We start from the raw sequence: 23213 nt of genomic DNA on the forward strand, positions 1-23213 counted from the left end.
ATTTCGTGTTTTATGCAGTGGGATATAAAATAGTGTTTGACTTTGACTATGCTTATTTTATTCAGTTTATATGCTATGTATCAGTTCTGACTCTAATGAAAGTTCAATTAACAATTTTTGTACTTTTTAAAAACCCTAGAAATTATAATGAGACTACTGATGCTCTGGTTGCTTCGCTGCTTTCTTTTCCTGGAGCAGATAGCACCTGCGTGAACAAAAGTCATTTGTAAGTAGCTGTTTTCTTCTTTTAAATTCCTAATCAGGGAAGGGAAGTGGCCAAAAATTAAGAGTCATCATGCATTAAGGGCACTCTTTCACCATCTGCCAAGCTATGGTTCTCTTAGAAACAGGTCTCCAGCAACCGTCAGATTGTTAAAGAATGTCGTTTTTAAAATGTTTTGCATTTACTAAGGCTGATATTTAAAGCGTACTTACTTGAAAGGTTCCATTGGTATCCATTCTGTGTTCAGTGCCTAGATGCAAAACAAATGACTTCAACTAAATTTAAACCTTCCTCACAATGCTATTCATATTTACCCAGAAGTAAGCCCACATAATTCAATAAATTTTATGCAACCCAAAGTTATGCATGTTTACATTGAAGTAAGACTCTTTGCACTCAATGTGACTCAGTCTGAAGAAAATAGGCATCGATTACAGCCATGGATTTCCTGTTCAAGGAGGCTCACTCACAGGTAAAAGTGTGGGGGGGTTGTAGCCTTAGCTGCCCAAGCAATATTCGTACATTGATGGCATGGGCCAAGGTGGGTAGGAGATTCTGTATCACACCTGTCAGGTGCTAGTGGTGGTTGCTCGTGGGTAACCAGGCAGGACTCCGACCTGTCTTTTACAGGTTTTATTGTGCAAACTATTTACAACGCAGAGCTAAAAGGTTCATGTCCATCTTAGTCACTTGCAGAATCTGGGAGTGGCCCCTTCCGGTTTCTGCCCCAACATAAGAACTTGGACACCCCAAGCCTCCGCCTCCCCTCCTTGCGTTTCACTCCTCTGCGCAACGGAAGTGGCGTGCGTCCCTCCTGACCAGCCGGTCTAGGTGAGGCGCATGGGCTCTCAGCAGCATCTTCGAGCCCTCTCCTCGCTTGGCTGGCCCTTCCCTCTCTTCTCCACTGGAGGGGGACGAGGAACTGCTCCTCAGAAGTTTCTGCGGCTCCCTGTATCCCAACGGCCCCCCTGCCTCCCTCCCCTGTTCCGATGGCAGTCCCCTGACAACACCTATTGAAGCACCTGTCTCATCTGTGCTGAATGATCTGTGTGTGGGAAAGCGTGATGGATTTTCATCTTGGGCCTTGGCAGTAGCTTCTGATTATCCCTGAACTGACTTAGCACAATTCTCTTGCTTAGGGAAGTATTTGTGCAGACTGCACATGATCAAGCAAGTATCACAGGATTATCCAATTAATGCTTTACCCATGCAATGCCTCAGGGCAGGCGCTCCCTTATGTTTTCAAGAAAATGTTGTTATTTTAATGTTAATTTCTAAAGTTTCTTGCTAAGGAATTTAAAGCAAGTCTCATTAGACCTTTGCAATCAATATCACAATTCAATGACTGAAAAGAGATTGACAGAGCAATAGGCAGAACCATTAAGAACTAGACAGGCTGAGTGAACTTCGCTCCCCTTGAAGCGAGTGGGATTTGCTGGGGGCTCTCAGGAGAATCAATAAATAAAGGCGATCTCCAGCCAAGTGCCCTGCATTAAATAGGAATCTGCCACCTTCTTACCATGTGTCATCTGCACACCTGCCAACAGGAAATGTCAGTGTTAAATCTGCTTATTTTCAGAGCATGTTTCAAGGAAGACGTGCCTGGAGAGTGGGTGTTCAGTGGGAACCAGAGTGCTCAGTATTCTGCCTGCAACTGCACAGACACCAGACAGGTAACGTTAAATTAAAACTCAATGAGAGGAGATAAATATGAAATAAACATCAGGGACTTGTGGAACTTGTTCAGGAGCAAGTGGCTGACTCCAAGGGTTGCATATTTGAACATGGGCTACATACGTTGGATAAATTGGTGACAGGAGTTACTGTCCACTGTCTGTCACTACCTTGAATTGAAAATACGGCTGTGCTTTCAGTCTTCTTTAGTCAGGAACCAATTATGGTATAAACGGATATCCTTCTTTTTATTATATTCCTTCAACTTTCCTCAACCTGGTACCTTCCAGATATTTTAAACTTTGGCTCCCATCAGTCCCAGGCAGCAGAGTGGTAGCCCAAAACATCTGGAGCGCACCAAATTGGGGAAGGCTGCAGACTCCAAGGTGGCTTGATGTGTTGAATGCTGGACAAACACAGAGCTGGTTCACTCACAAACAAGCTAAAACAGAGTTCATGGCTTTAAACTGCTTCATGGTCCAATCCTATGCACATGTATTCAGAATGAATTCCATTAAATTCAGTTGAACTTATTTCAAGATAATGCTGTGTGGGTTTAGAACCTTGGGTTGCAATTCTATGCACAGTTAGGCTGCTTAAATCCCACTTAGGCAAAGCATCACAGCCCGACCCCACTGGTCTCAGTGGGAATTGCTCCATAATACTATGGACTGTGATCTTAATCTCATTGGAAATAAGGGAATTGCAGTTGCCTGTGGAAGATATTACAGCTGAGGGTTGGACTCTTTCAAGGCTTCAACCAAAAGAGGAAAGATATAATTTGACTTCCAAGTGGTTCTCCTAGACCTAACACTACACTTGGCAGTATATAGTGATCTTAGTTGGGAATTCATCTCACCCGTCCTCTCTCTCCAACGTTTTGGCTATCCCTGGGTATATTAAATCCTATTGCGTGCAAAATTTTGTGTGTGCAATCACTGTGCACATTTTTTTGAATGCTGATAAGGGTGGAGTTGCCATAGTCCTGACAAAAAAGGGAGAAAAGAATCCTATCTCAGAAGCTGCTCCTTGCATTTCAAAGGAAGCTCCTGTTGGCAAAAATGCATTTTTGTTGACAGCATACAGACCTGTCCCAAGACATTTTGCTGCCTGAGGCAAAATACAAGGTGCCCCCGCCCACCGCGCCGTCCATGTCATGCCATATTCAGAAGCTCAGTGGGCCTGCAGATGAACTTGAGTACAACAGTGGTGACTTGAACAGTATGCCCCCCCCCTTCGGAGTGCAGCTGGTTCGCTTAGGAGGTGCACGGCAGGTCATGTGACACACACTGCTCCACCCTTCAGCATTTTGCCACCACTTCCCACCCATAGCAGCTGCCTAACTCTGCTTAATGGAACCATGACAGGGAATGAAAAATGCAAACTTCCCTGCCTCTCACTCACCCCACCCCACTGTTGGGAAGCTTCTCAGGCATTCCCTTGGCGGCCACAAACATAACAAAAATGTGGACATTCATTGCATTTACATAGTTAATGCCACTTCCAGTCTGGCCTGCACTGTGCATGTGTGCCTTTGTATGTGTGTCACTGAGTGAAAGGAAGAGTGTAAAGAAGAAATGAATTATGTGCTCCAACTAGACCGTACTTCCTGTGATTGAGAGGGTGCCAATAAACCAAGAATATTGTCTTGTGTTGTCCTTAAGCCTGGGCTTAACAGGGGCTGTAGCAATGCCATGGTGTGCATATAGTCTAAGTTTAAGGGCCTTAAATTCAGTATGTTATGTTAATGGCTTTTGCTACCATTGACCATGGTATCCTTCTGGGTTTGGGAGCAGGGGGCACTGTTATACGGTGGTTCTGCTCCTCCCTCCTGGGCCGTGTCCAGAAAGTAGTGTTGGGGAATGAGTGTTTGGACCCCTGGACTCTCACTTGTGGGGTGCCTCAGGGCTCCATCCTCTCCCCCATGCTTTTCAATATCTATATGAAGCCTCTGGTGGAGATCATCAGGGGATTTGTATGCAAGTATGCTGATGATACCCAGCTCTACCTCTCTTTTAAATCGGAACCATTGAAGGCAGTGAATGTCCTGTGTGAGTGCCTGGAGGCGGTTGGAGGATGGATGGCGGCTAACAGATTGAGGTTGAATCCTGACAAGACAGAAGTACTGTTTTTGGGGGCAGGAGGCGGGCAGGTGTGGAGGACTCCCTGGTCTTGAATGGGGTAACCGTGCCCCTGAAGGACCAGATGCGCAGCCTGGGAGTCATTCTGGACTCACAGCTGTCCATGGAGGCACAGGTCAATTCTGTGTCCAGGGCAGCTGCTTACCAGCTCCATCTGGTATGCAGGATGAGACCCTCCCTGCCCACCGACTGCGTCACCAGAGTGGTGCATGCTCTGGTTATCTCCCGCTTTGACTACTGCAATGCGCTCTACATGGGGCTACCTTTGAAGGCGACTCAGAAACTACAACTAATCCAGATGCACAGGCAGACTGGTGACTGGGAGTGGCCACCAAAACCATATAACATTGGTCCTAAAGGATCTTCACTGGCTCTCAGTATGCTTCTGAGCACAATTCATAGTGTTGGTGCTGGCCCAGTGTACTTAAAGTAGTTGAAAAGAATATGCCTAGCTGAAAAAATGGGTTTTTGTACACATTTTATGTATCCATATTTAAATTTAGTTAACATTAAAACAAACCTATTTTAAGATAAATTTTATGAATGACAAGTGATATAGGAACAGTATAGTGAGTTGTACTATATGATTTTTAGCTAAAAGAGTTAAAATTTCTGGTTGCTCCTAGAAATGTCCAAAAGTTGACTTTTCTCCACCTCACAAGAGGACTTTCTTCTCCCGGACTATTTACAACCTTACTGGCCATGATGTTGAGACATACCTTCTAGTGACTGCCAAAGACTTTGTGCAGAAGAGGTACATTGTTTATTCTATTAACCCCTCTTTATTTCTTATGCATTTTATTCTTTCAGTAAACACTTTTTATTATGCAGTCTCCAGTTGTCAGGTCATTGGAGTTAACAAGTGTGCTGTGTATTTAATTTTGATTAATTTTGAGGCATTTCCATCGTTCTCCCAGTGGATAGGGGAGGTGTGGGCAAAGTGTTTTTGACTACAACTTCCATCAACCCCGGCCAAAGTAACCAATGTCAAGAGATTATGACGATGACAGCTGAAGTCACCAACATTTGGGAAATTGCTGTGTGGCGTTTCTCTCTATGGTGCCCTGTTCACCTGATTCTACATCCCTGAGCAAATCCAGGTCACATTTCTTCAAGTTCTGGCAAGCCAGAATGTATGAATGACGTAATGCCACACATGGGTGAGGGGGATCAGGCTTGCTCTAGAATATTTTAGGAATCTCAACATTCCCATTTTGAAAAGGAGAAAATTGTACAACTACATTTTTTAAAAAACAGGAAAATGCATAAATAATGTTTATCTTATTCATTAATTTATTATAACATTTGCAGATACTGGGTTTTGTAAATGTAGAATTGTAAATATTGTGGCTCTGCTTTCACTGTAAGAGATGGTTAAAATCCTGCAAATCTAAAAATAAAAGGAAATCACTAACAACCATTTGAAATTGTTATTCTTCATTAAGATTTTAATGTGCTGGCTTGGCATTGCCTTAATGTAAGTACTTATGCAACCATTGCTGTACATGGTATGACTGGGCTGCTGAGCCTCAGAGTTTCACCCACCTTTAAGGAATGAGGCAATCCTGTCTAGCATGTAATTTATGACTGTTCTGGGTAATTCCTGAGGTGTATTTATTTTCCCCCTCTAGGTATGGTGGTTGGAGTTTTGGACTGCCTTTGACTAATGACCTGAAGTTTGATATAACTCCAGTGCCTGCTAACAGGACAATAACTAAGGTAAACTGCAGTTGTGGAATGAAATATGGAACGAAAATCTAGAAAAGCAGTTTATTGCATTCAGTTTAAAATAGGTACATAAAAACTAACCTGGTTAAAACTGGCTAAAATAATTACATGACAAAATTGGAACATTGAGCTATATTCAACTAAGTGATGGTCAGAGTCAATTCTTTGAAATTATTGAACATAACAAAGTTAGGTCCATTAGTTTCAATAAGTCTACTCTGAGTAAAGTTCAATGGTCTGCCACCACCCAAATAACAGGGATTACAGTGTTTATGACAGATTATTATTAGGTTCAGCAGGGATTTCATCTGTTACATATTTGAGGTGTTTAATTAAAATGTCTTACCTGTGCCCTCTCAACCAAAATATGTGCACACAACAAATATTATTTATTATATTTGTTAATTAATAAAATAGAAAATATTTATTATATATAAGATCTTTTCTGGATGGCTTACCAATACATAGGGGTGCTGGTGCCATGGGACTGGCTGTGGTGGAAGTATGTGTCACTGTTGCATAGGACTCGTTCACCCACTCATTCACTTGTTCTGCTGGAACAGTCTCTTGTATCAGTCATTTTTTCTTGCGTCAATAACATTTTTATTATAACAAATAAAAATCATTGTGTAAAGGGATACACAGCTGCAGCCTGTAGCAAAAGAAACATAGGAGGGGCGAAGCCTGTCAAGATACATGAAATAGTTCCATAAAAAAGACATTTCATGCTTATTGTCTTTTTGTGCTCTTGAATGAATCTTTGAAAGAGCCTCCCTAGACCCCCATCTTATAGCAGTCCTGGGTTACGGCTTTTCCTGACTGATTCTAGATCATTTGACATCTTCAGGACTTGAGACCTGGGTTTCCTGAGGCAGGAATCTGAAAAGTCTGAGAACACAGCCCGGTGGGCTTATAGCTATGTCTGCCCCTTGTTAGCACCGTATATTGAAGGGGGGAATGTGACTGGAATAAGTATCAGGACTCTGCTAAATTGGGGGTCTTTTTCAGTCTTATCCCATTAATGTTACTCAGTCAGAACTGAGTCGCACTGACGTCAGTGGCATTCATTCCTAAGAAAGTGTTGTAAAATTACAGGCCCAGGCACATTTAAAGCTCATTTTCTCTCCTCCAAAGAACTCAAAGCACCAATATTAGTTTTATTTTTACAGCAAGCCTAAGAGAAAGTTTAGACTGAGAATGAGTCCCTTGCTCAAGACCGCCTAGTGGGCCTCCTAGCTGAGTGGGGTGCTCTGTTCTTGTTCCATTACTGGAGGGACTAGGAAAATATCTAGGCTGCTTTCTGTACTACCATGTTTAAAAAATTACCCACAGTTCAGAACATCACTCAAGGTCAGTCTTTGAGGCACTTCTGAGTAGCGACTGTGAGGATAATACAGGAAAGTGCAGAAAGGCAGTTCATGGAAGAGATTAGAGTTCATGAATTGAATTCAGGGGTACAGCCTGTGAGGGAAATACCATAAATCCCTCAACAACAACAAAAGACACACACCTGAGACGCTGGTTTGGTGGCATCCTGGCACTGATATACATACCTGTCAACGTTTCCCTTTTTTAAAGGGAAATTCCCTTATTCCGAATAGGATTCCTCACAAGAAAAGGGAAAAGTTGACAGCTATGCTGATATACGTGTTACTGGAAACTACCATTCACAAGTGCACCTTGTTTGGGTGGCATTGGCCAGGGAGAAGAAGACACACAGGCCATATGCATAGTGGGCGAAGAACCATTTCTTATTAAAAGCAAAAATTTAAATTAAAAAATGACTCTTCCCTGTTGCTCTTGCCTCTCAAATTTAAATATAGGTCTGGTATAATCCTGAGGGTTATCACAGCCTCCCGGCCTACCTTAACAGCTTGAATAACTTCATTCTCCGTGCTAACTTGCCAAAAGAAAACTCCTCCGGATATGGTAGGTGCTCAGCAGGCTTTGGCAGCATCCTTTGCCTCTTCAGGTCTTTTCTGCCTATTGCCTAATGAATTGTGACATTGTAAAGCATAACACTTTTATTCATGCCCATTAAGAATGATTGGCGTAAAACAGCAAAATGGCTTGTCCAATTTTTAGGCTTCTCAGGGCATCAATTACACTTTCCTTTGTGTTCTTAATATGTGCTGCTGGAGACAAAAGTAATTAGTAAACATTGTCTTAAGACTCACATCCCATGATCAAGCAGGAATTATTTTCAGTCTTTTCATTTAAGCTCATTCAAGCACTTGGAACTGGTAAGTATGCTGTGAACTTGTAACTTTAGATAGGTCAGTCTTATTGAAACCTAGTTGGAGACAGAATTGATGGTATTTTCTCCATGGCACCTTTCAAACAGCCAAAGTCGTTTGTTGCTTTGACAAATAAATGACAGCTTAAGAACCGTTGAAATGGCCAGATAAAAGTTGACTGTCATTTTAGCAATTTGAAATAGGTGGCAATCCTGCTTTTGAGGTTTGACTTAGGCTTCATGTATTTAAAAAAACCACATAAAAAGAGCTTTTTACACTGACACTAAGCAAATCATAATGGCTTTCGACTTATGTATATTGTGCTTCTTTGCCTTCCAAGCCTAAAAAATATGTATTGAAATGGAAATTTTGACTTCTAGCCTAAGCTTCAGTAAAGGGAAAATGACTTTATAGTGAAGGAGCATTAACAGCTTAGTCAAACTGTATCTTCTTTATTTTTGATTGCAGGTGGGGGGGATTGCTTTCTAGTTGTTAGTAGATCTTGTTCTGAACTAGAAATTGCTTTCATTCCTTGATTGAGGCATGAAACACTGCACTGAAGGGGAAATTTTTGGGGTTGGTGGGTTTTTGGTTTTTGCAATGAACTGCAAGAAATATCCTGCTATTCCATATTGGCAACCTATTTTTAAAAGCCTACCCCAACTGCAGAAAATAAAACAGGTTCCCCCCCCAAAGAACAAATGGCAGCCAGGACCCCAATAAGAATGGATGACACATAAGCACTCGGCACTGCAGTGATTTCGAAATATGTTAAGAGATCAACCCCCTTGCCCCCCCCCCGCCTGCAGGCCTCATTTCAGCTCTTGTATAAATATAAATGAAAGAAATCTACATTTTTAAAAAGTTTGGTTTTTTTTTGCAATACTTAGAATTTGAAAATGCTATTATTACATTTATACCTCACCTTCCTTTCAAGAAGTTTAGGACTATGAAAAACGTTCTCTTCCCCAGTCCAATTCTTTCCTCACAGCTATTCTTAGAAGTACTTGACTGTTTGAAGGTCACCCAAGGAACTTCATACCTAAGTGGGGATTTCATTTAAGTCTCCCCATTCCTTTTTGTGGAACTCTTAATTACTGCACCACACTTCCCATTTAAAGGTGTGGGTTTTTTTTAAAAAAAATGTAATTACATAAAACAATACAATTAGCCCATATAATCATAAAATTGTAGAGTGGGAAGAGACCCTAGTCCAACCCCCTGGAATGCAGGAATCTCAGCTAAAGCATCCAGGACAGACTGCCATCCAGCCTCTGCTTAAAAACCTCCCAGGAAGGAGAGATCACTACCTGTTGTAGGAGTCTGTTCCACTGTCAAATAGCTCTTTCTGACAGAAAGTTCTTCCTGATGTTTAGTTGGAATCTCCAAACCCATGCAAAGTCTAAGAGTTAAAGGTGGCAGTCTCTCCCCTTATCATGCTTCATCACTTTGGATATTTTTTATTTTACGGATTTTTGCAAAATGCAGCTGATGGTTTTCTTCCAATCTGGTACCTTTCATCTGGTCAGTTTAATTCTGACAAGTAGTAAAGGATCATCTTCTTTTTCTGAGTGGAGTCGGATCATGCATAATGATGGCACCTTCACCTGGTGCAAAAACAGCTGGATCACCCATTCCACCTATTCTGAACATGGCCCCCATCCTTTTGACACCTGTCATAATTACATGTTTTCCCTAGCCCATTCCAGACCACACCTGGCTGGCTCCTGTAATATTCTCTGGCTCCTGCACCTATCCCCATCTTGCGCCATTCATTATCTCCAAAGGCTTCACTATTCCAGTCCATTGAGTTCTAGCTCCAAGTGCCCTCACCGTCCTAACTTCTATTCCTACCACCATATTGACCCCTTTAGATCTAAGAATGGAATGCTTTAAAAAGAGACACAGCTAAGGTTGTTTTGTGGCTTTCTCTCCAAGAACAGAATTGTGAGCACCAGTCTTCAGATGCCTCAAGTAAACCTTAGTTATTATCCTTGTGTCCTGCTTTTCATTTGGAAAGAGTGATTTATATGCGACTTCCAGGGGACTTCCATCTAATCACTAATAAAAGCTACAGCTCCCCTGAATAAAACAGCACATGACATTGGAAACCCATTGCTAAAATTGGTTCTGCGGTGCCTCCAAATTCTTGTAAATTCAGGTGGAAGTGCAGGATGGGTGAGTAGGAAAGGGGAACTGAATCCTGCACTCAGTCATCTCCTTTTACTCTGCATTCCCACCCACCCCTGGCCAAAGCAGGGCTCCAAAACCAGAAGCTGTTCCTGCCATGAAAGAAAGTGCTGCAGTGTGCAGTAGTGTCAGGGTGAAAAGCATTGCTGGAAGGAGGTTTCAGTTCCCTCCTCCTGCCCACTTGAGCTTTACTTTCAATTGCATCTCCTGCTTTATAGAGGTTTGGTAGGACTCAAGATAGGTCTTTCCTCATAAGACCTGGTTTGACCCTTAACTTCACTGGTGATATAGGATTGCCAGATTGTTCCTTGGATAAATGATGGTAACAAATACTATTAAAAATACCTAATGGTCATACCTAATGGCTTGCCCATGATGAAATACCATGGCATTCAGAACATAAATAGACTGCTGTTAACCTTCCTGCTCCTCAGCTAGCACTTGTGTTCAATGATCAGTTAAAGAAAACCCTAATTATTGTTCTTTGTGTAGGCATCTCAGTCGTTGCTCATCCTTATCCTGGTGGAGAGAGTCAAGAACAAGCTATGTAAGAACTTGATTTTATTATTTATTTTTATGGAATTTAAATTGTAAGTCCCCCTTGAGGGTTGGGGGAGGGTGGGCTGCTGAGCGGCACCAGCCAACTGGACCCAGCCACCCTTTTAATTCCCCACAGTGCCCCAGAGGGGTGATAGGTTAGAGGCAATGTGGGGAATTAAAGGGGTGGCTGGTTAAAGCTCTGGCACCAGAGCCCAGAAAGCCCAGCCAGGATGACAGAAAGAAGAGGTGTTTGTGAAAAGACACTTTACCAGGACATCTATCAAATCTAGAGCTGGATCTGTCTGCATACTTATTTTGAACGTACTTTTGTTTACCTTCCCCCACTCAGGCTTAGTAGTTTACTGGATATCATAGTCTCCATGTCCGTCCTGATTGGCTACTCCATCACGACAGCTAGCTTTGTGCTTTATGTAGTCAAGGAGCATCAAACCAAGGCAAAACAGCTGCAGCATATCTCAGGCATGGGTGTGACAAGCTACTGGGTGACTAACTTCATTTATGACCTTGTAAGTATCTTACCTGTTACATATCAGTTTGCAAAATGGTGTATGATGAAGAGCAGCGTGGAGATTGCAGCATTGAGATTTACCTTGAACTCTGACACAGAACACCTGAAAGGAGCTATTAAGTACGTATTAAGCTCCTTTCAGGTGTTCTGTGTCAGAGTTAAATCAACACCTGGGACTGGAGGAGGGAGAGAAGACCAAAGATGAGCCTGCTGGTTGTATCCCATCGCCCTTAACTTTTGCAGCGAGCCATCTGCTATACTTGTACAGGTTCCCCATGTGGTTAGAACCTGGACTTTCCAGGTTTCTAAATCACACAGGTAGCCTCCCTGAGTAGAACAGGCTCTCTGCTACAAAAGTTATCCCTTCAACTTGTGCAAGAATGGGAATGAGAGGTGGACTCAGTGTTCTTGTCCTTTCTCTCCTGTGCGTGTGGAACAGTTGAATAGCTGCAATGGTCGTGGTGATTCTGACCCACATAGGAGCAAACTAACTTTGTGCGAGGACATTTAAACATATTTAGAACTAGAGCTATTACAGTACGTATATGCTAAGAACATGGACAACCCCTTTTTCCCCCTGGCTGTAGCATATGCATAAAGCTCAGCACATTTATAGAAAGATCAGTGCGCTATTAAGGTCAAGACTTCATTTTATTTTTAACTTGTAGGCATAAAAATTGCTTTAGGTTAAATTGCAAAGAGGCAAAGGCAAAAAGCCAGATCTAAAAGTCATCCAGTGGTATGTATTTTGTTACGAACTATGAGTAATGGCTGTTCATGTAAGACTGTTTCCTGTGACCTTCTAAACTCAGTCAAATCTAGGCAGAAAATTTGCTCAAAAATACTCTGAACCATATTTTTCCAAGAAACATTTTATTCTTATTCTTATTAAATTATTTTGAAACAAATATGTTGGAAGCTTTCCCTCTTTTCGGGGCTTGGTTACTTTTTCAGAGTTGTTCAACCTCAAAACATAAAAAATTGTATTAAAAATTAGAAACATTTCATGGATTCACAAAACGGCATTGCATTAGCTTCTCAGGGGGGAAAAGAATATTTTGGATTGCAGCAGAATGAAAATATAACCGGAATAGAATCAATTGGATTGACTTCTGAGTAGACATTTGTTGTATTATGATGTAGAATGTTATAAAAGTTACAAAAGTAAGAGGTTGAATTATTACAATTAACTGGATGGATAGTTACCCCAGAGCATAATACAACTTGGTTCAGGAAAATGATAGAAAGGGGTCCAAGATAACAAAACAAGTAGGCTGGCTTGCTGAATTATTCAATTCCTCTTCCCATTAATTAGGATGTGTCAAATCGTTATCTAGTCGCAGTTATTTTTTGACAACCTCTTATCTCTATACATCTCAGTGGCATGCTGAAAACTTCACTACACTGGTTCCTCAGTCAGGCTGAGGCTTCATACACACTCAACATTCAAAGTACATGACTCACCCCCCCCCCAAAAAAAATCTTAGGAACTTTAATTTGTCAAAGGTGTTGAAAATTGCAGCTCCTTGAGGGGTAAACTACAGTTCCCAGGATTCTTGGGGGGAAGAAGTATAAATGTGCTTTAAACAGAAGCTACTTCTGATATTGTGTGCTAGTGTTCAAGGGCTGCATGACCACCCAGAAATTCGTAGTCTCTCAGCCTGCAGGGACAAAGGTGCCTGCACTATTGCAATGGGAGAGGAGAAGGGGGGGGGGGTATGAGAGCATTTACGTATGTGGGCTACACTCTTGTTCTCTCTTTTCAACACTTAGCCACCTCTTGCCAAATTATTCATTAGATCTGGGTTGTTTTCTCCAGTGGTTGTCCGAAGTCACCTCCAACTGGCCTGTGCACCTGCAAGAATCATGCAAGCCACTCAAAGTTGGTTAGATCTGAAGAACTTGCCACACATACTCTTCTGGCTCAAACCTTCATGTAATAGGCCTGCCTCTATCATGCTCCACATGCTTGCCGTGAAATGGCGTATTTATAAATCATCCAGTCGAAAACGTCACAGTGATCTAACTGAAATCAATATTCACCAGACTGAAACTAATGCAGTGATACTCTGCAACCTGATACTTCTCAGTGAATTCCTACTGGCAAACAATTCTCATTTCAAATTAAGGGGAGAGACTGGGAAGTCTTGAAGCTGCTGCTAATTAGAATTAGGGTTGGACTCAAGTGATTACACCCTCCCCCAACAAGAAACTATCAGCAATATTAAAAAACAGCAACACCTTGTGGTCATCCGCTGAGCTTCCTGCTTAGTGAGGATTTGAACCCTCCTCCCTGGTCCTAGTGGAAAGATGCACAGGATGTGTAGTTCTTGCAGAGAGTTGAAAACAATTTGAAAGAGAGAGTTGCTCTTCATGATGTATTTTGCTTAGCCCACTTTTGTTCTTGTTCTCAGAGTTTGCAGAAACGACAGGTAACAGTGCCTCTCTCAAACTATTTTCAGATCTCTTAAAGACTACTGTATGTCTCTAGCAAAAGACTACTCATGCTGCTTTAAAAAATAAAAATGAAAATTTCTTTTATTGAAATAAAAAAGCCTCACCAGAAACACAACCTTAGCCCTATGTGGAGTGGTGATTTCAGTCCATGTCAGTGACTCTGATCAAACAAAGGGGAGGGAAGAAAAGATGTGATTATATGTATCTGTCCTAAGGATGCTTCATATTTTTCATGCAATAGAAGCTAATTCAGTTCCATGTGTAATTTTCAGGTTTACTTTCTGATACCTGTTACACTCTCGGTGGGAGTAATTTCAGCTTTTCGGATACCAGCTTTCTTCAATGACAGCAACCTGTTGGCTGTATTCCTACTTCTTCTCCTTTTTGGGTAAGGATTTGGTTTAGTTTAACCTAACCTGAATTTAACACCCCATCCTGGCTCCAATCGTGAGCAGAACTCTCTAGCTCCTGCCGCCTCACCCGTTCTGCTAATGGAAGCCTTGCCGTCCGTCAGCTGAACTACACCCGCTGGATACAATCAGAGTAAGAAAGGAGATTTACAACATTGCACCATTATAACTTTTCACTTGGTGCTTTAAAAAAACCCAAACCTATTTAAGAACCCCTTTTTTATTTTGGGATATTATGATTCTGTGTTGCCTTGCTGGCTCATTTGGATATAAAGTCAGGCATAACTAAATAAAGTACAAACTATGAATGGTCAGGCTAACCTCAGTTAGCAGCTTGATTAATTTAGTAATCACTCAGACCAAGCTCATCCCAGAAACAACATGATCCTTTCCTCATCTTTTTGCTCTTGATAGATATTTCAAGGAAGCCAATGACCAACACCAGCTTTGCTGTTCTTTTTGACTTTGCCCAAAAAAAGATGAATGGTACATCCTTGTTGTTTTCTTTACCAGAGACAATAATCAGCTCACAGGCTGACTGGACGAGTAGCGTCAGTCAATAAAGGACATACTTTGCTGCTTTTGTTGGTCTCTTGCTTTATTGTATTTTTTATTCTTGTTGTTGATGCTCTGCAGATATGCAACATTTCCATGGATGTACTTGCTGGCTGGAATGTTCAAGGAAACAGGAATGGCCTTTATAGTTTATGTCTGCATCAACTTGTTCTTTGGCATCAATACGATCATGACTCATTCAATTATGTTTCTACTTTCCCAAGAAAAGGCCACTGATCAGGTATGAGCCTTGCAAACACACCTTGAACTCTCATGTATAGAAGTTGTGCAAAATTCATTCTATTTCATGGGGGGGACAGACAACAATGCTCTTACTTCAAGGAAGTTTTGACTTGATAGTACCACATAGTTTGGAGGCTGGTTAAATAAAGAAGTAATATAATTGCTTAAATTGAGTACTTTAAATCAGCCTGTACCTAAAACTTCTAAATACAATCAGCCAACCTCTTGATATTGCCTTCTGTTTATGTAAGGATGGCTTTCTCTTTCAGATTACAATGAATACCATCCATAAAAATATCTAAGGGCAATAAATCTGTACTGTGGGTATATATCTCAGTGATGGGGTTTCCTTCATGTAGGCTTCTCCACTCTGGAGGTCTCAAGTATCAAACTGCATCACCATTCTCAAGTCTCATTAGTGCCAGTGGCGTAGCGTGGGGGGTGCCAGGGGTGCCGGCCGCACTGGGCGCAACATTTTGGGGGGCGCGTTTGGCCGGCCCCCCTCGAGGAAGCGGGAACCTCTCCAAGGCGCAGCGCGCCGTCAGTGGAGGAAAAGAGCCGCGCAGCAGCAGCAGCAGCAGCAAAGCCGGGAGGAGGAGGAGGTGGAGCGAGCACTCATGCTTGCTTTACAGCCAGGAGGAGGGGGTGGAGCTGAGGAGGAGGGAGGGAAGGAGAGCCATGCCAGCAAAGCGGGCAGCAGCCGCTTACATGCGAGGAGGGACAGACGGGAGCCATAGGGACCCGGAAAAGCGCCGCGTAGCCAGCAACAGCTGCTGCAGCCTCAGCTAGCAACACTCTCTAAACGGAGCAATGAGGCTGCAGAGGGACGGCAGGGCACAGGAGGGCTCTGAGCCACGAGCGCAGTGAAAACCAGTAAAAAAGTTTTTTAAAAGGCTGCTGGGGACAGGAGGGCACGGGATGAGGGAGAGGGGGAAATTACAATTCTCCCAGCGTCTCAGCTGATCCGCTGAGCAGGACTTGGGTTGCAGGGGATTCACCATTAGCTGTGTAAAGCAGCAAAGAGGGAGAGAAGGAGCAAAGCGGGAGAGGAAAGGAGCTGCTTACACTGCTGTAAGTGGCTGCTGTCCGGTTGGCTCCTTTAAAGCAACAGTGCTCTTTCCCTCCCCCCTCCCCGCTCAGCTCTCCGAAAAGCTCCTTCTCCACCCACCCCATGCGAGCTCCTTTTCCCCTTAGACCCCCCTCCTGCATTATTAGCCACATCCTTCTCCACCCACCCCACGCGTGTTCCTTGTCCCCTTAGCAGTGGCGTAAACTGGGCGCAACATCTGGGGGTTAGGGTTAGGGGGCGCAAATCCACGGGTTAGGGGGCGCAAATTACTTGCCTTGCCCCGGGTGCTGACAACCCACGCTACGCCACTGATTAGTGCAGCACAATGGACGGTGCCTGGGACCTTGAGAACAAAGGAAGATATTTCAAGGAAACAGAATGAATTCATACCTTCCCTCCAAAAACGAACCTCCTTGGCCAAACTGGTTGCAGTGGGACCACCCCTGCATAAACCAGGAGGGGGGGGTGTCAAAGAGGAGCAGAGCTTCTCTTCCTCTGCCTGGGAATCTCATGATATATAGCTTCAGGCACTTTTTCCTGCAGCCTGAGTTTCCTTCCCTCACTGATGTGGGCAGGGTAAGATGTGGGGCATCCGGCTGTTGTTGTTCCGTGTATTTCTTACCTGCCCTTCACTGGGTGGACTTTTTTGTATGAATCTTTTGGTTGCTGCAAAAAATGTCTTGGCCCATATTTGGGAATTGCCTTCAATATCAACAGCTGCAGCAAGGATAGTCACAGTGTGTGAAATTGTACACGTGGACAAATTGACATCAGTATGTTTCAGATGGTTTTCTGGGACTGTGTACTCATGTGCACAAGCAGCGAGGTTTTTTTAGCTGTTCATATAAATGGGTGGCATCCAGTGGAATCGGGCCCATTGCATCCACTGGCACAATGCAGGCTAGCACCTGGTGCTTTTATTCTTAAAGACGCAGTCCTTATTTCTAGTTACAATTTTTTTGCCCAAGCTACTGCACCGTATCTCTTTTTCTCTTTTATAAAAAAAGAAAGCAACCACAAAAACACACATTGTGAAGAAGGATGATAGGTGAATAAAAACTGTGACTGCCCTTGTCATATCTTGTTTAGATAACATCATGCCTGGGAGATTACCTAACAGTTTTTGAACCCTAGCTATAGATATTTACCAAATTAGGAAAAATGCTGTCCAATTTAAAAATGTAACGATGGGTAGACTAAATTCCTAAATCTAAACATAAAAGCAAAGTACTTCCACCGTAGTAAGAAAGTATAGAAGCCAGCTCCCTTCTCTAAAAGATAAGCATTGTTTTATAATGGACCAGATTGTCAACTTTCATTATGGACACAGGTCTTTCTTGAACATGCATTCAGCATTTTCCTTGAAGGCGTTTGATCAGGAAAGCGCACGCAAAGGATTTACAAAGGATTTGCTGCCCAAAGGCAGACAAGAGTTGTTGATTGACATTGATATGTCCCTTGCAGGTGCCTGGCAAAGTCTCCCTATGGTGATTTATTGCCTATCTGAGGCCCAGCACAAGTGTCAACAGCATTTCTCACTCCATGACAAGAAGTACAGGGATCAGACACAAAGACCAACTTTTCACTGCTTGTCAGATGGTATTTTCACACACACCCTTCTTGGAACAGCTGTACATAGTTTGGGCCAGATTATAGCCTGAAACCATCTGCAGCACCAGTTTTTGTTGTCTGCTAGCTGACCTGAAACTAATGTCTTCAGTGTATCTATGTGTTAAAGACTAGCTGAAATAGAAGGTCATTTATGGGCTTTGGCAACAGTAGTGCTAGCAATGTAGTACCAGAGGTGAAGCGTTCCACTGTGCTGAATATGCTACAACCCAGATCTCCAGAAGTTAACCTGAATCATATTGGCCTGGACTACATACCTGTAAACAAGATGTGAAAATAAAGCATACACGATGGGGAAAGGCAAGCATATTGGAAAGTATGGCAGGAAAGGGGGAAAATTACCTTTTCTTGAGATGGGAGCAGGTTAAGCCAGCAAGTCCCTTTTTCTCATATAAGTGAGGGGTAGGGAAATCCTTCCTCATTCTGGTGAAACTGACTGACTGGACCTCCACCAAGAATAGCCTGTTGATGAAGAAGGGGTCACAATAAATTTCTGTGTGATGCACACATACTTAGCATCAGGATGCGTACAATACCTCTGCACCACCACCACCAGGAGGGACATTTTGCTATAAAACTCAATACATTATTCCTAATTTTTATGATATATGAAACTAGAAAGTAAATGCACATTAAGGTATTTTTTCTTCCTTTCAGAGCTTACATGACCTTGCTGAAACACTGAGGCATATTTATCTGATATTTCCACAATTCTGTTTCGGATATGGATTGATCGAACTATCACAGTATCAAGCCTTGATGGGTTTCCTAAAAGCATATGGAGTGGATTACCCTGACAGAACCTTTGAGTTGGACAGGATAAGTTCCAAGCTGCTTGGGTTGTTTATCCAGGGGACTATATTGTTTTCAATCCGCCTCTTGGTCGATGATGGGACAATTCAGAAAGTCTGGCATAATACATTAGAGTAAGTGACCTGTGGGGAAAGGGTTCTCCAAAATCAGAAACAGGGTGATGGATTGACAAGGAACAAGATGTGGCATATAGACTTGTGATTTATTGTTTTACATTTACACCAGGGATTTGTAAAACGCTTCCGCAACAAACATGGATTTCTGATTAGATTATGATTATGACAACAGCCAAGCGCAGTTTGCCCCAATCTCTCTCCCCACCCCCACCCCCGCATTGCAATCTGCCTTCTGTGCATTGGATACAGGAATTAGAAAATCGTCTTGTCGCACTATTGCCTTACTACATAACAGGCACACAGCCCCAAAATTAGAGAAATCCAAAAACAAGAAGGTATTTATCCTTGAGACAGGAGAATGGTCCCTCAGCTTGATCCACAAACCAGTATAAGCAGGTAGTTCTTACGCTAAATTGGGTTGCATTCCAATTTCAACTCAGTGGTTTTTATTTCTGAGTAGACATGTATATAATAGCTACTATTTCCATTCTCACATTTTCCAACTGTGGAAGAAGATGGTATATGCAAAGGCTTGGCGCTACCTTCTACAGAACTTTCACATATGAAACTATACCTGACCTACACAGAACCACAGATTAAAAAAAATAGTAGAGTTGGAAGGGACCGCAAGGATCATCTAGTCCAGGCTTCCTCAAACTTGGCCCTCCAGATGTTTTTGGCCTACAAATCTCATGATCCCTAGCTAGCAGGACCAGTGGTCAGGAATGATGGGAATTGTAGTCTCAAAACATCTGGAGGGCTGAGATAGAGGATCTATTCCAACCCTCTGCAATGCAGAAATCTTTTGCCCGACGTATCTATGGGAGCTGGTCTCTTTTAACACACCATTTTAAGCAGGAAGTTGTTGCACTAAGCTGAACTAAGGCTGCAATCCTATGTTCACCTACCTGAGACTAAACCTGATTTAACGGAATAGGACTTATTTCTGGGTAAACATGTCTAGGATTGCACTGTTAGTCTCACTGACTTCAATGGGATGGAATATTCCTCTCTCCAGATGGTATCTAGTATGTGCCCCTGGGACAGCTCAGTCAGCAGAGCATGAGATTCTACCAGTAAGCAGGGCATGGAGGCCATAACCCTCTCCTGCTTTTGCTTTGGGTTTTTGTGCCCATCATCTCATCCTGAGAGATATTCCTGCCTCTGATAACGAATGCTCCATTTATTCTCAAAGGTGACAGCTATAGGCTGACTTTTTCTCTTTGTCAAAAGTTGCCAATGTGTTGTCATCCATTGTTGTCCCAAGCCAGCATGACCAATGGTCAGGCTTAATAGGAGTTGCAGTCCAAGAATATCTTGAGGGCTGCAAGCTAGCTACCCCTGCTTGCCTCTGCATCTGTCCAATCCCCTTCAGAAGCTGTCTAAGCTGGTGGTCATCATAGCAACTTTTGGTAGTATCAAAGCTGCTTTGAGGATCAGAGTCAGGAACATAAGAATCTCTTGTTTCTAAATGCTGCTTCAAGGGCTCAAGATTAGGTGTCTCCAACAAGCAGCTGTGCTCCTTCTGCATGAGATGGTTTGTTTGTTAATGTATTTTTATTGTATCCCATTTTGGGATTGCTTTTAGTAATGAAGAGCAGGCTAGAAATATTTTAAATGTATTTCTTGTCAATCAAACACGACTACAACTTGTGCCATCGCAATCTGTTGTTATGGAACCTTCTCCTTCATCCCTTAATTTTCCATTGTCTTTTTGTGGGGCAGGGCTGAGTTGGATCTATTTTTTATATTGGTGGTTCTTGTTATTACACTTGCTTTTAATGTTTGTGTTGTCAGCCACTTTGAGTTCACCTTTCTGAAAAACAATAAGATAGTGCTAACAGGAGTTGTCTTCCACCATGCTAGATTCATGTATAACAAAGTACATGGCAAGCCACAATTCCACCTGGAAGCCATTGATGAGGAGGAAGACAAGGATGTACAAGCAGAAAGAGAGAGAGTCACATTAGGCTTAGCAGATTGCGACATGCTGCAGCTCCAGAATCTCACCAAAATCTACCACCTTCCCCACCGAAGAATTGTGGCAGTAAAAAATGTCAGTATTGGAATCCCAGCAGGAGAGGTAAGTCGGTACAATTAAAAACACTGCTACTGCCTTGGAATACATACACAGGCTGGCTTTTTGGCTGGCTGGCACCCAACACTGAGCATTTGGGGAGCCATTTACTCAGAGCTCTCTGCTGCTACACAGTGTTATTGTCTATAATCAAGAGCTCATCCAGGCTACAGTAAGCAGGGATGCAAGAGAGTGAGTGTGGGATTTCTCCCCTAAGTGGCCATAATATTACATTGGAACTTCAAGGAAAAACAACTCCAATATTGTGGAAAAACAGATGATATGGTCCTGTACCGTATTACTGTACCGTATTACAAGCAAGATGAAAGGGTTCGTTCCTCACGTCAAAAACATCCTGCATGTAAAAAGTAAACGTGTTTGCAGGAGTATTCAGCTGAGGCATTTGACTTCTCCACCTTGGAACTGTGATTTTGATTAATTTTGTCTGAAAATGAGAACATCCAAACACACTCAGTTCCCTTTGCTGAAGCCCATAAATCACTTCCTAGGTTTCTTTTGTTGTTTCGGTTTTCTCGTATGAATTAACAACTGTGCAGATAAGATTTCAGATTTTGCATTTGCAATTCTGTTTTAGCTCCAGCTATTGGATTTTCTGAAAGAAATTATGAATGGGTTGATCTTTATTAATGCACTATAACTAAATTCTGGTCTTTCCCCCTAACAACCCAGTGTTTTGGCTTGCTTGGTGTGAATGGGGCTGGGAAAACCACCATCTTCAAAATGCTGACGGGAGACATTGAACCATCTTTTGGAAGGCTGCTGGTGCGAGATGAAACTGGGTATGACAGACTAATTCATTTTGGGCAATGAAAGACAAGCAGGTTAGCTGAGGAAACAAGTCTAATGTGACATTTGCTTGGGTTACAAATTTAACCATGAAGGCTGGCCATAAAGGAAGTGCAAACAATATAAATATAATGATTTTGCAGTTCCTTAGGTGTATGACATATGCCCAATTTTACTGTGCTCTCCATTTTATTAATGGGAGATGGAAGCAATGTGGCAATCTTAATTCAAACTTAGTTGGGAGGCATTCCCACAGAACTGAGTTGAACTTGTTTCTGATGAAACAAATGTATGATCAGTCTGAAGGTTGCATCAAGTCATTTCTGCCCCAATCAATAGTCTGTTCTCCTTACTCCATGAACACTTACATGGTTACTTAACTACATCTCCCAGTGATTACAAAGGGTCAGACATCCAGCGAAGTTTGGCATATCTATATAAAAGAAGCAGTGTGGAATTTCTGTGGAGGGTTAGGGTGAGGAAACAAGACCAGTCGGTGAGATCTTGCTCCCCTGCTTGCATGCACTTTCACACATTGTGTCTGCAAAGACATGGCCTTAGCACTGTATCCCTGAAGGAGCATCTCCACCCCCATTGTTCAGCATGGACACTGAGGTCCACTTCCAAGGACCTGCTGGAGGTTCCCTCACTGTGAGAAGTGATGTTACAGGGAGAAGGCCTTCTTGGTAGCTGCGCCCACCATATGGAACGCCCTCCCATCAGTTGTCAAACAGATAAACAACTATATGACAATTATACACAGAGGTCCAGCACCGAGGACCTCCTGGCAGTTCCCTCTCTGTGAGAAGCCAAGTTCCAGGGAACCAGGCAGAGAGCCTTCTTGGTAGTGGCACCCGCCCTGTGGAACACCCTCCCACCAGATGTCAAAGAGAACTACCAGACTTTTAGCAGACATCTGAAGGCAGTCCTGTTTAGAGAAGCTTTTAATGTTTAACAAACCACTGTATTTTAATATTTTGTTGGAAGCCACCCAGAGTGGCTGAGGAAACCCAGCCAGATAGGCGGGGTATAAAAGCCAGAGTGGCTGGGGCAACCCAGTCAGATGGGGGGGGGCACATTTATTTATTCATTTATTTATTTATTTCTGCTACTACTACACGGAGCTTAGGTATTTGTTTTCTGTTAGCCCTAACCTTTATTGACTGAAAGCTTTCACATAATTGTATCAATTCAGGTCCTTGAATGATGTTGATGATGCACACTGGTCACTGTTTGGATACTGTCCTCAAGAGGATGCCCTGGATGATTTGCTGACAGTGGAAGAACATATGTATTACTATGCCCGACTACATGGCATCCCAGAGAAACATATTAAAGGGGTAAGTAGGTGTACATCAAGTTAGCAGTGAGTCTGTTGTGAAACTCTGCTCACCGTAGTTCTCTTTGGGTGTTACTTCTAAGGAGAGAAACAATAGTAGGGGAAACCATTGACCCTACCTCCATCATCACATTATCATCTGGGTGCTCTGATGTCCAGCTTCTACTTCGGAAGCGGGAGCCTCCTGTAGTTGTAGAGAGTCCCCTTGCATTTTAAAACCCTGGAAACAGGAGGGGAACCTCCGTGAGTACAGAAGGTCCCCAGCTTCAAAAGCAGCAGCCAAACACGAGAGCACATAGAAGTCGTGTGATGATGTGAAGACTGCCCTCTGTAATCCTGTTCTACTCATACTTCGGCTTTATAGGGATAACTCCTGAAGAGACACCGTGTTTTGGTTAGATATGTATTCATATATCTGTCCAAATTACTAAAGTAT

The 23213-nt window shown here is 42.7% G+C and overlaps 1 protein-coding gene across 1 annotated transcript in view; it reads left to right on the plus strand.

Annotated features, from left to right (window-relative positions):
• The window catches only part of ABCA12 (ATP binding cassette subfamily A member 12), a 120453-nt gene that overhangs the window by 85944 nt on the left and 11296 nt on the right, over positions 1 to 23213 (plus strand). The window contains exons 36-48 of the mRNA XM_081189293.1: positions 140 to 226; positions 1803 to 1896; positions 4665 to 4792; positions 5670 to 5757; positions 7590 to 7695; positions 10686 to 10740; positions 11083 to 11260; positions 13992 to 14107; positions 14766 to 14925; positions 18283 to 18551; positions 20421 to 20637; positions 21322 to 21431; positions 22634 to 22778. Coding sequence (XP_081045419.1) covers positions 140 to 226; positions 1803 to 1896; positions 4665 to 4792; positions 5670 to 5757; positions 7590 to 7695; positions 10686 to 10740; positions 11083 to 11260; positions 13992 to 14107; positions 14766 to 14925; positions 18283 to 18551; positions 20421 to 20637; positions 21322 to 21431; positions 22634 to 22778 — 1753 coding nt within the window. The remainder of the gene's footprint in view (positions 1 to 139; positions 227 to 1802; positions 1897 to 4664; positions 4793 to 5669; positions 5758 to 7589; positions 7696 to 10685; positions 10741 to 11082; positions 11261 to 13991; positions 14108 to 14765; positions 14926 to 18282; positions 18552 to 20420; positions 20638 to 21321; positions 21432 to 22633; positions 22779 to 23213) is intronic.

The sequence above is a fragment of the Podarcis bocagei genome (genome assembly GCF_964188305.1).
Source record: "Podarcis bocagei genome assembly, chromosome: 1".
Taxonomy (NCBI): Eukaryota; Metazoa; Chordata; class Lepidosauria; order Squamata; family Lacertidae; genus Podarcis; species Podarcis bocagei.